The 18,660-nt window shown below is 32.6% G+C and overlaps 1 protein-coding gene across 2 annotated transcripts in view; it reads left to right on the top strand.

The window, feature by feature from the left end:
• The window catches only part of NHLRC2 (NHL repeat containing 2), a 56,231-nt gene that overhangs the window by 16,524 nt on the left and 21,047 nt on the right, over positions 1 to 18,660 (top strand). For both annotated transcript variants that reach the window (XM_057734898.1, XM_057734897.1), the window contains exons 3-5: positions 1,181 to 1,636; positions 3,767 to 3,888; positions 12,182 to 12,311. In XM_057734898.1, coding sequence (XP_057590881.1) covers positions 1,181 to 1,636; positions 3,767 to 3,888; positions 12,182 to 12,311 — 708 coding nt within the window. The remainder of the gene's footprint in view (positions 1 to 1,180; positions 1,637 to 3,766; positions 3,889 to 12,181; positions 12,312 to 18,660) is intronic.

The following is an 18,660-nucleotide window of genomic DNA, read 5'->3' as shown; positions in this document are numbered from 1 at the left end:
CTTTATGATATATGTAGACATGGTTTTCTTTCGGTTTATCTTATTTAGGGTGTGCTAACCTTCTTGAATTCTGTGAATTTATTAACAAAAATTTTGGAAATTCTGATATTATTCATATATTTTTTCTGCCTCAATCTCTTGCTCCTCTCCTTCTGGGATTCTAGATACATGTATAGTAGATCTTTTGAAATTGTTCCACAGGTTCACTGGGACCCATCCTTAGTGCAAAGCCATGGAAGTGGAAACAAAACAAAATAAAACCGGAAACTCGCCCTCCTGTAACTTGCTTTTACAAGTTCTGACCCCGCTCTAACAATCTACCTGCTTTTGTTTACTTTCCTGAGTTGTCAGGCGTGTGTTTGTATGTGTGCGTGTATGTGTTTTGGTTTAGAGATACTAGTTGTAATGGAAGGATAAGCTGTCAGGTACTTACATCTTGTGTGGTTTTATTTTTTCTTCATGCTGGTTTTGTATAGTTTTTAATGGGTGTATTGGGAGATTCTAATTTACATGGCTATTATTACCTCTACCACCTTGGTAGTTGATATTGAGTTTTTCTCTGAATCCAGCCTAACACTTCATACTTTTTTTCCCCCTATATTATTTTCTTGACATACTGTGTTGATTAGGTAAAAGAAATATGTTGTTCTTAGTTTACAGTTTTCAGCAGTTGTGCTGTCTACAATAAGGTTTATTCTAAGAACTATACAATAGGAATTTTAAATCAAAGAGCTTATGGAAACATCTTGTTCATATTCATTCTGTTAATCTATAATGTAGTTAGGTCAGAAAAATTTAAGAGGGTAATGTGACGATAAATACCAACAAAAAGCAATCATGGTAACTGAATTTCAAAGGGGTTTAAAACAGGTAGAAAAAAGTTACAAAATTTCAACATCATCTAAGAAAATAAAGAATATTTTTTTAAACATCTATCTAGATAAAGGACAATTTTAAACTTAAAATAGCTACATGATTTTGATTGTATAAGTTTGAATTTAGATTTAAATGTCAATTTTTTATTCATGAGTTTAAATGCAATGGAAGATACTAATTTAGTTCTGTCTTCTCTTTTTAAATCTGATTATTTATACATATTAGTGACCCCAAACCTAATATGTGGATGGTGATATTCAAACTAATACTTCATAATGTTCAACTTATAATTTTTTCCATTTAGATGGTCTTCTGATTGTTGGTGTTCACTCGGCTAAGTTTCCAAATGAAAAAGTCCTGGATAATGTTAAGAGTGCCATTCTTCGATACAACATCACCCACCCTGTGGTTAATGATGCGGATGCCAGCCTTTGGCAAGAACTAGAAGTTTCCTGCTGGCCAACTCTGATCATACTTGGACCCCGTGGAAACATGTTGTTTTCTTTGATTGGAGAAGGAGATAGAGAGAAATTATTTTTATATACTTCAATAGCTTTAAAGTATTACAAAGACAGGGGACAAATCAGAGATAATAAAATTGGAATAAAACTCTATAAAGATTCTTTGCCACCTTCACCATTGCTGTTTCCTGGCAAAGTAACAGTAGACCATGTTTCTAATAGATTGGTAATAGCAGACACTGGACATCATAGAATTTTGGTCGTCTGGAAGAATGGACAAATTCAGTACAGCATTGGAGGTAAAGTTTGCTAATTATGATATATAATGTAATTTACATTATACATGTTTTAAAAAGTTCAAGGAAATGTATTAAAAACTGAAATTTATAAATAAGAACTAATTATAGAAGGGCAATATACATTGACTTTTAATTTCATCAGAATTATTTTGTTAATTAAATGTATGGTGTCTGAATTAATTTCTTCTCATTCCCTCAGAAACAAACAAAACTAACCAAAAAACTCCATTAGGATCAAAAGGAGGAAATCTTTTGTCTAATTTTCAAGTATATTCATATAAACCATCTTGTTTTGTCAAAAAACTGCGACACTATTGTATCTTATGAAAGTATTGTATACATTTTAGATTTTGGGCATTTTAAATGGAAGTATTGTATTTCACGTCCCATCAAAATATAGCCATATGTTTTTTAAGACCAGGATAATACCCAGGAGCTTGAGACTTAGATTATAAAATAAATAACCTAGGACTTGTATATCATTATACTTTTCTCTCCTTCAGTAAGAACTTAAGCATACTTCTGAATCCATTCCCTTTGGTTGTGTGTAGCAAAATAGAAGTATCTTGCAGGCATAGATTATTTTCTTCCATATCTCCCTAGTCCTCATCTAAAAAGGGCCCTTATTGACATCTTCACATGATCTTAGCCAAAAGGCCGAGAAGCGATCCTTATTGACATCTTAATCAATAAAATCTGTTAAGTACATTATTAATTCTGCTCATCCAGGCTGAACTGACATCTAACAACATATTAGTCAAAGAGAAAAGTAATTCATCTCTTTGCAGCCCTGTTTTAGTCACACATGCAGTGTTAGTACATAAAGTAGGGATATCTATTGACATTCCTGATGCAGATAAACTAATCATATTCCTAAGCCCTGGGGCTGTTCTTACTATGCCAAGGTATTAGTCCCTTAGCTCTTGAATTCATTTGTTTCATGTTTGTTGTTTCTGTTAGAGTGTGTTTTCTATGTTGTTTATTTTGCTTTGGCAACTTAGTATTTGGTTTAAAACAGGAAGTTATGAGAATTCTTACTCAAAAAGCGTATGTTATAGCAAGTTACATTTCAATGGTTAAAAGGTTTTAATAGATTTTGAAATTTTCAGAATAATTTAGATGGATATTCTCCTTTGTTAAACAGAGAAACCAGCAGCATGTTTCTAGGAATACTGTTATTTTGTGATAAATTAATAGTTATTCTACAATTTTTAAAAAAGAATTCTGTGGTCTGATACACGCAGGAAATACTGGTCAGATGTACTTTAAAAGATTTTTGGTGGTGGTGGTGCCACTGTACTCAGATCTTTTACTCTGCCTAATGTATCTCGTGAATATATGAGAGGGGGTTATAGTATATAGGATTTTCCTATCTGAAGTGACCACAGTACTCTCCCCTTTTTTTCCCCAGGGAACTCTCATCACCAACAATAATAGTATTATTAATAATAGTAATAATAGCAAACAAAAACATGCCTGGCATTATTCTAAGCACTTTACCTGTATTAACTTATTTAGGCCTCACAGTGCTATGAGTTAGGTATATTATTAGTTCCATTTTACAAAAGAGAAACTGAGACGCAGAACTTGTCCAGATCATCAGCTAGGAAGAGCTAGGGTTTAAGTGAGGCCTGTTAACTTGGGATTCATGGGCTATTAAGAAACTCTTGAATGATCCTCGTTGATCTAGGAACGCCTTGAAATTGCTCGTGATGTTTTATGGGCATGTGTATTTTTGTAAGGAAAGGGTTCATAATTTTCATTGTTATAGTCAAAGGAGTTTATCTTCCAAAATTGTTAAAAATCATTCATCTAGATGCTAAAACATTTGAGTTAATTTTAATTCTTTCTAGTCTAGGTAATAGGTAATTCAGATGCTTTTTAAAGTAATTTCTTCTGATTTTTATTACTGAAGTATATTAGTAACCATTATCTAGTAAGCCCTGTCATGAGCAAAACGTACCCTTGAGAAAAACAGGTATCTTGGGATACATTTTAGTTTTTAGATAGAAATATCAAGTTATTTATATTGAAATCTCAGCTTTAAATACAAATTTTATTTTTTCGCTTTTACTTTGAGATAACTTTTTAGGTTGAAAAATTTTGTCTTATGGCTATCTTGTCTTTTAGGACCTAACCCTGGAAGAAAAGATGGAATATTTTCAGAGTCAACTTTTAACTCACCACAAGGTGTAGCCATAATGAATAATATCATATATGTGGCAGATACAGAAAACCACCTTATAAGAAAGGTAATTTTCCATTTTAAATAAAGTTTTAATCCTTCTGATCAGAAAAACATTTACTTGCTATATAAAATTTGAAGTGAGAGGGTGTTGCTTAAATACTTCAGATCATCCTCATTCAGCTTTTTTCAGAGGTACTTGCTTTAACTTTATTCTTAGGTATCTTGTTTTTCTGTGTGTCAGCCTATAGTTGTCACAGAAGACAAACTCATCAAATCGTTTTTTGAATCCTTTATTTTAAAGTCATGTGCCAAATCACCCAAAAGCTCCTCATTTTGAGGTATTTTCCTAACTACTATTTATAAAGTGATGCTTTGTCCTTTTTCAGTTAAATTTTCTCAAACAGGAAAAAAAAGCATACCACTCATGCCTCCCTTCAGCTCTTATGCTTTGTCTGGGAATACTTATCTGTCAATTAATCTTAAAGCTTCTTTTATCTTATTATAAAAGTAATATATGATCTTGTTTTTAAAAAAGTGAATTAATACATAATGGTAAAAAAGTCTCCTAATCATTTATTCAGGCTCCCCAGGGGTCATCAACCATTGTTAAAATTTGTGTCTTCAGAAATTTTCTGCTCATATACAATTTATATTGAAAGGATTGCCTCTAGAGAATCTTTTTTAAACAAATGGAATCATAATATACATACATAATTTCTACGTTCTGTTTATAACTTTTTTTTTCCGTGTTAGTCATGACTATGACTGCATAGTATTACGTAATTATTTTAAACATTTCTTATTGATAAGAATTTTGGCTGTAATCTGTTGGTCTTTAAGTTGCTATCTATTTGGAAAATAAGTAACTAAGTTCATCTAACCCATTCTGTCTGGACATACTGTTTCAGGTACTTCCTTGCTTTTCTTGCTATTTCTCTCTTAATATTTTTGCCCATTTATATGACAAAATTATCAACTAATATACATATAATAGGAAAAAACATATATAGAACATGTAATAATAACCACTGTAATATAAATCTCCATGAGAGCACAAAATTTGTTTTCTTTACTACTGAAATCCTTAGCACCTAAAACAGTGCCTGGCCCACAGTAGGTGTTTAATGGATATATGTTGAATGCATTGATGAGCAAATAACATCTGTTGAATGAAGCATTTTCTAAAGCGTACATTCATCTTAATATAAAAAGATGTTACGTGAGAAAAGGATTTTGTGGATTTATAAATTAAAGCACATTTAATTTTTGAAAATCTTGGAGACTTTGTTCTTAGGGATTTTAATATGCTAATATATTGTGAATACATTAGTGGGTATGGGTGTGTGCAGTATTTCTAAACTTATTTGACCAAGGAGCCCTTTTTAAGCAGAACTTTTCATAGGACTAATAATGTTGTATACTTTGGGAAAGTGTTTCTATGTTACTAACTCCTTAAAGGTCAGTATTTCTTTATCCTTATCTTTTTGGGGTTCTATGCGTCTATAATTCATCATAGTGTTATAGATATCTAACAGGATATTGAAATAGTAAGATATTTAGCCCACAACATAACAAGGAGTACTTGTCCTTTTTTGATTGTATGTTATTTCTCTTGCTTTAGGACTTAGTGGGTTTTGGGGTACTGACTGCATTTCAAATACTTTTTAAGTAGGATAATCATCATAACAAATATAGGTTACTTGAAGTCATTTTTATATTTTATGACTTAGTTAAGTGTCCACAAAAATGGAAATGAGGTAGAATTATGATTTCTTCCTCTCTTTTTAAAAATATAAAAAATTTATTGTATTTTACATTTGTTTAAGGTCTCATTTGCAGAGAGTTGATCATACTCCTGCATCCGTAGCTCACAAGCGTCCTTGTTCCATGCCAAGCTGTCTCTTGTTAGAATAACTTATTTATTAGTTTGTAAATTCCTCTTCACCTCCGTTCCCATTTTCCCTGCCATTCCCTGTACATAAGTACACCTATAGGCAGCCTTTCTGATATGTTTAACTCACATGTTCTTGTTTGTGACCTTGTAAAATGTAGTGTTGTGTGTGTGTGTGTGTGTGTTTAACAACTTTATTGGGATATATTTTGCATAGTACAAAGGTCACCCACTTCAAGTACATAATTCAGGAACTTTTAGTAAATTTAACAAGTTGTACAACCATAACCATAACTCATTTTTAGAGTATTTTCGTTCTTCTAGTAAGAGCCCTCATGCCCAATTATAGTTAATCCCCATTCCCACCCTTGGCCCTAATCTATTTTTTGTCTCTATAAACTTGCCTCTTTTGAACATTTCATATAAATAGAATCATACAATATATGGTCTTATGTGTCTGGCTTCTTTCATTCTGTGCGATGTTTTTGAGGTTCATTGATGCTGCAACACGTCAGTAATTAATTCCTTTGTATTGCTGAATAGCATTCCATTGCATGTATAAACCACATTTTATCTATCCATTTACCAGTTGGTGGACATTTAAGGTGTTTCCAGTTTGGGGCTATTTGTAAATAATTCACATGTAAGTTTTGTGTGGATGTACATTTTTATTTCTCTTGGGTGGGTGTGTAAATACTGGAAGTGTTGATTCATATGTTTTATATTTTATGTTTAACTTTTTGAGAACGTGCTAAACCACAGTGGTTGCATCATTTTGCATTTCTACCTGCAATGTATGTGGGTTTCAGTTTCTCCATATCTTCACTATTACTTATCATTTAACATTTTTAAATTTCTAGGCATTCTATTAGGTGTAAAGTGGCCTGTTGTAATTTGGAATATGCATTTCTGTAATGAGAAATGGTGTCGAGCATCTTTTCCTATACATATGGACCATTTGTTTATCTTCCTTTGAGAAATGCCTGTTCAGATTCTTTGATAATTTTTTATTGGGTTGTGCTTTTTATTATTGAGTTATAAGAATTCTTTATATATTCTAGATGCAAATTCCTTACCAGATACATGATTTTCAGATACTTTCCCACATTCTGTGGGTTGTCTTTTCACTTTCTTAATCATGTCTTCTGATGCACAGAAGTTTTAAATTTTGATGATTCCCAGTTTATCTGTTTCTTTCCTTGCTTATATTTTTGGTGTCATATAAAAATCCATTGCCAAATCCAAGGTCATGAAGATTTATTCCTATGTTTTCTTCTAAGCGTTTTATAGTTATGGCTCTCACGGTTAGGTCTTGGATCCATCTTTGGTTGATTTTTGCATGTGTATGAGGTAAGGGTCCAGCTTCATTCTTTTACATGTGGATATCCAGTTATCCCAGAACCATTTATGGAAGAGACTGTTCTTTCACCATTGAGTAGTCTTGGCAACCATTAGAAAATCAATTATTCGTATATGCATGGGTTTATTTCTGGACTTTCAAGTCTATTCTGTTGATCTATATATCTCTCCTTATGCCAGTAGCACACTGTTTTGATTACTATAACTTTTAATAAGTTGTGAAATCAGAAAGTATGAATCCTTCTACTTCTTTTTCAACATTGTTTTGACTATTCTGAATCCCTTGCAACTCCATATGAATTTTAGGATCAATTTATCCACTTCTACAAAAACTTCTGTTTCTTTCTCATGTAAGTAAATTATATTTTTTGAAAAAACAAATGACAGTTTTATCTTTTCCCTTCTCATTTTTATATTGTTTCCTTTTACTATATTGCTTTTAAGCATTATGGTAATAGTGGGTGTTTTGTCATGCTCATAGTCTTAAGTGAAATGCATGTAAACTTTCTCCACAAGTTTCATATTTTCCATAGCTTTGGGAAATAAAATATTTATGAAGTTAAGAAACTTACTCTTTATTCCTAGTTACTAAGAATTATTATATGATTTTATTAAATGCATTTTCTACATTTATGGAAATAATTGTGTAGCTTTTTTGCCCTTAGTATTCTGATGTGATTAATTATATAAATAGATATTTTTTAATGTTGAACCATCTTTTTAATCCTGGGATAAACCTTACCTAATCATGAATTTTTTTTTGAAGTGCATTGGATTTGATTACCTGATATTTGATATTTTAAAATTCATATTCATAAGTTAAATGGCTCTATATTTTCTTGTACTGTTCTCACCTAATTTTGGAATCAAGGTCACACTAACCTCATCAAATGAGCTGGTTTTCATTCTTTTTCTGTTATTTGGAATAATTTGTCTAACATAGGAATTAATGGTTTTTGAATATTTGTTAAAACCCCTGTAACATCACCTGGGCCCAGGGCTTTTTCCAAGAGGAATTTTTAAACTATCCTATCAGTTTCTGTGATACATTTCTTAAATCAAGATCTATTTCAAGGGCCCATCCCTAGCTGCCTATTGTATTTTTTTATATAAATTTATTTATTTATTTATTGGCTGCATTGAGTCTTCATTGCTGCACACGCGGCTTTCTCTAGTTGCAGCAAGCAGGGGGCTATTCTTCATTGTGGTGCACGGGCTCTCATTGCGGTGCCTTCTCTTGTTGCAGAGCACGGGCTCTAGGCGGGCTTGTAGTTGCAGCACACAGGCTCAATAGTTGTGGCTCACGAGCTCTAGAGCACAGGCTCAATAGTTGTGGTGCACGGGCTTAGTTGCTCTGTGGCATGTGGGATCTTCCTGGAGCAGGGATCAAACCCATGTCCCCTGCATTGGTAGGTGGATTCTTAACCACTGTGCCACCTAGGAAGTCCCACTGCCTATTGGATTTTTGTAGATTGTATTTTGCAGATTTTGAGTTCAGGAAAAATATAAAGTTACATTGATGAATATTCTTTACAATTTCAGGAGATTATAGAGCAGCTACTAAAAATAATGCAAGAGGATATCACTAGAATAAATCAACATAATTCACCATAGTAACAGAATAAAAGATAATAGCCATATGATGCTTCACTAGATTCAGAAAAACATTGGAAAACATTTAATACCTAATCATATTAAAATTAGTAAACTTGGAAATGAATGTCCTCAATATGATAAAATCAGGCCATCTGCAAAAAGCCTACAGCTACACTTAATGCAAAGTATTGAATACTTTCCCATCAAGAGTGGGGGAAAAGGCAAGAATCCCCACTCTCACCACACCTATTAAACATTGTGTTGGAAGTCCTAGCCATTATAATACGACAAGAAATAGAAATAAAAGATATATAGGATGAAAAGGAAGAAGAACTCTTTGTCAGTGACATCTTGTAATTAGAAAATTCTAAGAAATCTGTACAAAGTTACTTTAACTAACAAGTGAATTTAGAAAGGTTGCAAAGTACAAAGTCAAAGTCAATATAAAAAAATCAACTATTTATTTTTATTTTATTTTTACTTATATTTATTATATACTAGTAATAGTCAACTGGAAATAGAATTTTAAAATTCTGTTTACTTAGCAACCAAAATAAAATACCTAGAATAAGTTTTAAAAAATACATATAAGTACTATATACGTCAAACTATAAAAATTGCTGAGAAAAATTAATTTGATATTGGATTGCAAAACTCAATATTAAAATTCAGTTTGCTCTAAATTGATCTATAGATTCAATGCAGTCCCAGTTACAACACCACCATGCTTTTTTGGTAGATATTAGCAAATGGGTTCCAAAATTTATGTGGAAATGCAAGCAAAGGATTATCATATCTAAAACTATTGAGAAAGAACAAAGTTAAAAGATTTATACTACCTGATTTCAAGACTTGCTATAATGCTATACCGTCTACTAATGCTGTACTATATACTAATCAAGATAATGTGTTACTTTCATAAGGATATATAGATCAGTAAAAAAGAATGCAGCACCTAGAAGTAACCTCACACCTGTGCAATTACATGATTTTCTAAAAAGCATCAAAGCAGCCAGTCAGGGGAGAAAGGAGAGTCATTTCTGCACATTTTGCTTGAACAACTGAATACCAACATGGGGAAAAAATAAACATGATCGCTACTTCGCACACTGTATACAAACATCAGTTCAAGATGCATCACAGACCTAAATGTAAATGCTAGCACTATGAAGCTTTTAGAAGAAAACATGAGAATATCTTTGTGACTTGCACATAGGCAAAGGTTTCTCCAAGACAGGACACAGAAACAATCATAAAAGAAAACTATAAATTCAAATTTATCTAAATATGAAACTTCTACTTATTAAAGTTTACAGTTAAAGTGAAAGCCATAGGCTGTCAGAAAATAGTCACAAAAATTCACAAAAACACATCTATGGAGGGGATTGGTATCCGTGAAATAAAAAGGTTTCTACAACTGAAAAATGAGAAGACAACCTAATAAAAAATGAGCCAAAGATCTAAATATTTTTCAAAAGAAGGTATTAGGGACTTCCCTGGTAGCACAGAATCCACCTGCCAATGCATGGGGCAAGGGTTCAATCCCTGGTCCAGGGAGATCCCACATGCCAAGGAGTAACTAAGCCTGCAAGCCACAACTACTGAAGCCCATGCACCCCAGAGCCCGTGCTGCATAATAAGAGAAGGTACCGCATACAGAAGCCTGTACACCACAGTGAAGAGTAGCCCCCACTCACCATAGCTAGAGAAAGCTCACACACGAAGACCCAGCACAGGCAAAACATAATAAATAAAATAAATTTTTTAAAAATTCTCCTTAAAAAAAAAAAAGATATAGGAATGACCACAAGCACATAGAAGAGGGATTAGCACCATGAATTGAGAAGGAAATGTAACTTGAGACCACCGTGAAGTACCACTGTGTGTCCACTATAATGGTTAGAATTTAAAAAGACTGATAACACCATAGGTTGACAAGGGCATGGAGCGATTTGAACTCTCATACATTGTTGGTGGGAATAGAAAATGGTAGACCACTAGAGAAAACCTTCTGGGAGTTTTTTAATCAAACTAATCATATACCTGCCCTGTAACAAAGCAGTTGTAGTCCTGGGTATGTACCCAAGAGAAGTGAAAGCATGTCCACAAAAAAGGCTTATAAAGAATATTAACAGCAACTATTTAAAGGTCCCCAGACTGGAAAGAGCGCAGGTATCTGTCAGTAAGAAAATATATAAATGAACTGTGATATATTCCTTTGATGGAGTACTGTTCAGCAATAAAAAGGAACATGAATAAGTCTCAAACGTGTTAAATGAAAGAAGCTTCACACAAAAGAGTTCATTACTGTCATTCCATTTATTTGAAATCCTAGAAGAGTTACAGCTAATCTATGATGGAAAAAAAAATTAATACTGTTTGCCACTGGGGTCAAGAATGACTGGAAAGAGGTATGAGGGAACTTTCTGGAGTGAAGGTAACATTCTGTATCTTTATGTAAGTTGGGGCTACATAGGTTTATGCATTTATGAGGATTTATCAGATGATACATTTAAGATTTGTGCATTTCATTGTAAGTTTTACCTCAAAAAAGGAAAAAGGAGCTCTGAAAAAATAGGAACTCTAGTTAATGATAAGCCTACTGAAATATTTAGAGACAGCATACTGATGTTTATGATTTACTTTGAAATGGATCAAAAAATGTAAATAGATTGAAGGATTGATAGCTGCATAAGATATGAGATAAAGCAAGTCAGTGAACTATTAATAGTCGGTAGTGGGTATATAAATGTTTGGTGCAGTATACTTTCAGCTTTTCTCTGTTTGAAAATTTTCATGATAAAATATTGAAAGTGTCTCAGGAGATGAAACCAGAGCATCTTTTTTTCAGTAGAATGCATTAATTTTTTTGGTTTATGAAGCAGAGACAATATAATGTGGTAGAGCTAGAACTGGTTCAAATCCAAGTTCCTAGAGTTACTAGCTGTGGGAACTTGGGATCTTACTTAATGATCTGTGCCTGAGTTTCCTGTAAAATAATCAAAATCACAGTCATAGGGTTATTAGGATGGATGGATGGATGGATGGATGGATGGATGGATGGATGGATGGATGGATGATGGTGCTTACCACATATTAAGCTCTATATGTGTCAGTTACTGGGCAAGCATAATTGAAATATACACATTCAATTTTAAGAAGCGAGTGTTTTTCTTGATTCTGCTTTAAATTTTCAAAAATATTTTATAGTTGAGATCAACAGTTCTGGTAGAGGCATGATGGGCAGGGGGTAAGAGGAAAGTGGAGGAATGGATGGATGGAGAAATGGAAAGGACTGAGTGTTATGCATTTCAGTAAAAGTCACCATGTACTTGATTAGCTTTTTTTTTAAGTATTTAGGTTGCACGTTTTTTTTTTTAACACACTAAAAACCACTCATATTAATTAATGTATAGTAAGTTCATACATAATTAAATAAAGCACATGTTTTCTATCTATATATTCTATTGGAAATAGATGCATTGCATAAAACCTGTATTAATTTCTATAGATTGACCTAGAAGCTGAGATGGTGAGCACTGTCGCTGGCATTGGAATTCAAGGTACAGATAAAGAAGGTGGAGCTAAAGGAGAAGAACAGCCCATTAGTTCTCCTTGGGATGTAGTTTTTGGAAGGTCAGGTATGTAACCTTTTGATATTAAATATAAGTAAATTTTGCTAAGTAAAAGATTTTTAAGATATGGGAACATTCATTTGGATTAATTCTATTGCTAATTACTTTATGCTTCTATACCAGTGACTTGGGATTTGTTAATTGCATAAAAACAAAGCCAGCAGTAATATATAGAAGATAAATATATCACTATATATAACATGTCACATTACATACACATTATATTTTATACACAAGGTAGAGTATATATTTCTGTAATGTTAAAGAATTTCATCTTAGTTGCTGCTTCCAGTTAAGGTAATTCTGGATATTCTTAAATTGGAAGGGTTTTAGTTTCAGAATTTTGAAAGATTATTCATGCAGTATACTGTTGAACAATGTCCTTTTTATTTACTCTGGTGTGAAAAACAAATCAAGAAATGGCCGTGGGGTTTTTTTAGATTATTATCAATAATTTTTTTATTTAATTATTATAGCCTCTTTTGAGTAGGTTAAAAAAAAACTTTACTTATATACAGTGGACTATTACTCAGCCATAAAAGAATGAAATCTTGCCATTTGTGACAACATGGATGGACCTAGAGGGTGAGAAAGACAAGTATTGTATAATTTCACCATATGTGGAATCTAAAAAACAAAACAAATGAGCAAACATATACGGAGAGCAAACAGGGAAGCGGGTGGTGGGGATGAGTGAAATAGGTGAGGAAAATTAAGAGGTACAGACCTGCAGTTACAAAATAAATGAGTCACAGGGATGGAATGTATAGCATGAGGAATATAGTCAATAATAATGTCATATCTTTGTATGGTGACAGATGGTAACTAGACTTGTGATCATTTTCTAATGTACAGAAATATCAAATCACTGTTGTGTACCAATAGCTAATACAGTGTTGTATTATACTTCAAAAAACAAACAGACGTATAGAAAAAGAGATCAGATTTGTGGTCACCAGAGGCAGAGGGTGGGGGATTTGGATGAAGGTGGTCAAAAGGTACAAAATTCCAGTTATAAGATACATAAGAAGTAGGGCTATAGAGTACAACATGATTAATATAATTAACAATGCTGTATGCGTGTATGAAAGTTGTTAAGGTGAGTAAATCCTAAGAGTTCTTATCACAAGGAAAAAATATTTATTTTTTATTTTTTAATCTATATGGGATGATGGATATTCACTAACTTTATGGTAATTATTTCATGATGTATGTAAGTCAAATCATGTTGTACATCTTAAACTTATACAGTGCTATATATGTCAATTATATAAATAAAACTGGAAGGAAAAGATAAAATTAAATTAAAAAATAAAACAATTTAAATAATAAAAACTGTATCCTACTGAATTATGTAGATAATTGAAAATGAATGAGATCTGCCTTATTTTTACAATCTTTATTACCTATATATTAATTGACTAAAAGATAATCCAGGAGCACTAGTACTTATTTTTCGTTGGCCCTCAGAATTGCTGACATGGTTATCTACATGTTTAAAACCAGAGTAATGAAGAAATAGTTAATAGACTATATTGAAAATGGAACTTGGGGCTAAATGGTTTGTATAATTTTAATATACTTATAGAGTGACTTAAGCACTAGCTTAGTTGGATGACTTTACATTTGAAATAATTTTTTTATGATGCCAATTTGGTTATAATTCAGAGACCTTAATTTTTTCATTGTGATTAACTTTTTATAAAGCTTTTAATATTTATGAAATAACTGAATGAACTTCTGGTACTACCTGCACTTAATTATGTGTAATTTAGGTATTTTGTGTAAGTTAATTCTGAAAATTCCATTTTTGGAATTTGGTCCCTTAATAATGATGAGTTGTTTCAGTGGCTCACAGTGGGGAGGGGTTGGGAAGGTAGAAGGAGAAGTCTGTCCCAAGAGCAAACAATAAGGGGATATATTATATGTAGAGAGATTTTTAAAACAGTAAGAAAACCAACTACACCTCAATCTTCTTTTCATCGGCATGCACCAGCAATTCTAAATAATTGCAGGGTTAAAAATACTCATCCCCATCCGGATTTAAACCGGTCTTGCCTCCCTGCTTTTGATACACATCTGAGCTATTTGAACATAATCTTACAGATGGAAAAACAGTCTGAAATATATCTATTAGTAAAATAGTCAAAGTGGATGAGAATTGTTATTTTGATATGTTATTACCTTTCCTCAAGGAAAAAAAAATTCTGCTCTTAGTATGTAAGCCCCCAATGATTTATAGTTAATAGTTCATATAGCAATTTAGTTATTGATATTTATATTTTATATCTTACAGGCTGTATTTACTGTCAGTAATTGCCACAGTAAAGCTTCGTAAGAAATCATGCCAAACTCATATAAACCTAAACCTTTATTTCTCACTTACATACAGGGTTGGGGTTCAGTTGATCAAGGCTGAGCCTGGGCTTGGTTCCAGACTGTTTTGGGGGGTCGAGATCTGCTCCATTTGTTTCTCCTTTTCCTTGAGCCAGTAGCTGACTGAGGCATATTCTTTTGGCAAAAGGCAGGACCACAGGAGAATAAGTCCAGTTAAACACATTTAAAACCTTTGCTCATGTCGTGTCTGCCTACCTACTGTCATTAAAGCGAGTCACATAACTAAGCTCAAAGTCACGGGGCAGGGATATGCACTTTGCCTACAATGTGGCCACGGCAAAGGTGTGGTTGTATATTACTACAAGGAATAAAGACTTGAGACCAGTCATTCAGTCTGTTACATATATCAGAATTTACATTGCTTAAAAACAGGGTGTACTTTACCAGATGCTTTACTAAGTTGGATTTATTTAATAGAGTACTTACATATTTTTCTAAGCTAAAAATTTTTCAGACATGCTTTATGGCATGGAATTTCTGGTTGTTTGTCTCGTATTGAAAGTGTACCCAAATTGCTTTCCAAGGAAAATATTGGCTCTGTTGACAAGTACTTCAGCTTCCAACTGCAGTGATGTGCTGAGGCTTGTGTCTTTATTAAGCTCAGCTTTTAGCAAAGGAAGTGAATCCTACCTTAACTCAACAGATCATTAAAATTAAAAGCATATGGCTCCACATTTAACTCACAGCTTAAAGTAGCTTCACTCCAGGTACTTGGCAAGAGGAGTAATCTTGAATGCACTTAAATAAGCTCAACACCTTTCAAAATGCTGAGAGAAAGTAGTTTTCAAGTACTATATGAAGAACCTATAATCACAATGACTACAACAATTTTTAACCTTGAGTTATATAACCTAGGCATTCATGGTTAGATTTTGTGAAGTACTTAAATTTCTCAGAAATTCTATTTAAGGTTTGAGGGAATTGGTCAGATTCTCATCAGAGTTTCAAATTGCTGTACTACCCCGAAACATTTTGAGTGACTGCTTTAAATCACTCTGAAGTCTAATCCTGGATTAATGTATACTGTCAGTGTGGGGAAATTGGATCATAGAATATTTGCTCTCCTTACAATTGTTTTTACTAAACTATATTTTGGCATCATGTCATTCATTTAAAAAATTATTGACCCATCAGCATATCTTACACTCGTTTATATGTGTATATGTTTCAAATTATGCATTTCATCGAAACACAGGCCTATGGGGACTTGTTAATAACTGTTTTTACTATAAGGGTTTGCTGTCAATTTCAGTTATCTTATAAATAACCTCTCTAATTATCTACTAGAGAATTTTTTTTCTGTTATAGATAATTATACTTTTTTCTAAGTACCAGGTTTGTTTTTAAGCTCCTGGATAATTTGAATATCATAACTGATTGTGTTTGCATTGTTCTATTGATTGCTAGGAAACTTAGATTTGTCTTTAGCAAAGTATAATGGAAATACGACATTTATTTTTTTAATATTAGTATGGCTGCATCTTTCTTTTCTATTCTATTTACCTATTGCTTCAGTTTTCTTATTTTAAATTTATCTGTCTTACTAGAGTTTCTTTCTTGGTAAACTACCTGAATACTTTGTGAAATAAAAGTAGAAGTAAATAAATCCAGTAGAATCTTTTACTGAAGTGATTGGCTATGATAATCGATCCGTATAGAAAAAAAAAATCTGTTAAATCTGAGAATCATAAAACTAAAAATGTTTTATTTTAATTTAAGAACTATAAATGTACATTTTTTTAACCAGTCTTTTGATGTAGAAATGTGTCTTTTCTTCATGTGTACCCTTACTGTCTTATACCACTCACAATGTGTTGTTTTGGTTTCCTTAAACTGTGATGAGAGTTTTTAAAACACCTGCAATGAAAACTGAGGGCTGAAATTTTTAAAACCTAGTCCTTGCAATTGTCTTTCCACATCTGATTCACTAATAATTTGACTTAGGTACTTGCCTTTATTGAGTCTTTCCACAGTATTAACTTTGTTTTTCAGAGAAACAACTTCCTTTTTGCATTCATATCAAATTGGTTTCTCTATATTTATGTAATTGTACAACTGGTTTAAAAAGATGTGGGATTAAATACAACTTGAAGGGGACTGTGGTTAGGAAAAATTGTTCTTGTAAACACTTAAGTTCTTTGTATTTTAAGAATTATATAGAATATTTATGAAATTCTACCATAGGAATATGAGAGAGGATGGAATTACAAGAAGAAAATCATGAAAAATAGATAAGGCATTGTGGTATCTTCATATATTAAGCTGTTCTACACTGCAAACAATGGACCACAGCTACAGCTAACAGCATAGAGAAGTATCAGGGAATTTGTTGAGTGGAAAAAGCACTTTTTATAGAATGTTCAGTAGCAAATAAGACTAAGTATACATTGAGAGATCCGTTCAGACATGGTAAAATTTAAAAATTGAAAAAACAAAAAACACAGATTTTTAGACTGGTAATTCCTTCTGGGAAGAGGAGGAGGATATGCTCATAGAAGGATGCAGAAAGTTTTCAAATAATATTCCCTTGAGCTGGTGGCATGCACGTGGATGTTTAGTTATTATTTAAATTTTATATAGAACATGTATCCATTTGTATGCATATTTGAGTAAAAATTAAACCTTAAAAGGAAACAAAATAAATCAGTTAAAGGGAGTGAAAAATAACAAAGACATCCGGTTGAATATATACCCCACCAATAAACTCAGATAGTGAACAGTATATTTCAAAATGAGATTAGGGAAAGGGACTCAAGATACCTCTCATTTTTAAAAATATATATATGTAATATGTAAATGTGTGTGTTTGTATTTTAAATAGTACCTGAATATTTTTTTAATGATTTTTATTATTTTTATTTTTTTGGCTGCATTGTGTCTTCATTGCTGTGCATGGGTTTTCTCTAGTTGTGGAGAGCAGGGGCAACTCTTTGTTGCTGTGCGCCGGTTTCTTATTGTGGTGGCTTCTCTAGGCACACAGCCTTCAGTAGTTGTGGAACACGGGCTCTAGAGCACAGGCTCAGTAGTTGTGGCACACAGACTTAGTTGCTCCGCAGCATGTGGGATCTTCTTGGCCTGGGGATCATACCCATGTCCCCTGCATTGGCAGGCAGATTCTTAACTACTGCGCCACCAGGGAAGCCGCCAATAGTACCTGAATATTTAACCTAATTATGCCATTACAGTGATAAAAGCATGAAAATAATTCATATAAAGTGGTTTTTACAGCTTATTTTCATCTTTTTTCATTTTTGATTATAATTCTAAATATGATCAGAACTTTATAATGCACTATAAATAATTAAAAACAACTCCAATAAATTCATTTTTCCGGCAGAAACATTGCCATGTTTCTAAAATGCATATCAAGTCTGTGCTGACTCCACTCAATGCCAGACAATAACCTGAGAATTTTTTTATCATAAAGGTCAGAACCCTTGCTAGTCTCTAAGTACTTCAGACTTTACCTGATTTAAAATCATTTACAGAAAGGATATGTGCCCGAATTCCATTAACCTTCCTTGGCCCTTTAATCAGCATTTCTATAGATAGAAATTTAGTTGTACTTATTCGACCTTTAATAATTGAAATCCAGCTATTTAGTATGCTAGTCTGGTAATCTACAGCTTAGATAATATGCTTCTCTGACTTCCATTAATATGCTCTAAAATACATTTATTCTCTAATCAGGTGATACAGAATTTTTTTGAGGAATAAATTTTATATAATGTGACTAGTGTATTTTTATTTTAACAAAATTAAAAAAGTTGTATTTTTATATCTGAATAACATCACATTGACTTGGTGCTTATATGGTTTTTTTTAGTCTGATGAGATAATTTACAGAAAATAACGTTTACACTTATTAGGTGTAAGTTCTGTTATGAAGCATCTTTATAACCATTGCTACAATCAAGATATAGAATATTTATATCACCCCAAAAAGTTCTCTCATGAC

This window comes from Hippopotamus amphibius, chromosome 5 (assembly GCF_030028045.1).
Source record: "Hippopotamus amphibius kiboko isolate mHipAmp2 chromosome 5, mHipAmp2.hap2, whole genome shotgun sequence".
NCBI classification, from domain to species: Eukaryota; Metazoa; Chordata; class Mammalia; order Artiodactyla; family Hippopotamidae; genus Hippopotamus; species Hippopotamus amphibius.
Note: the sequence above shows the minus strand (reverse complement) of the source record. Positions and strands in the feature narration are given on the sequence as shown.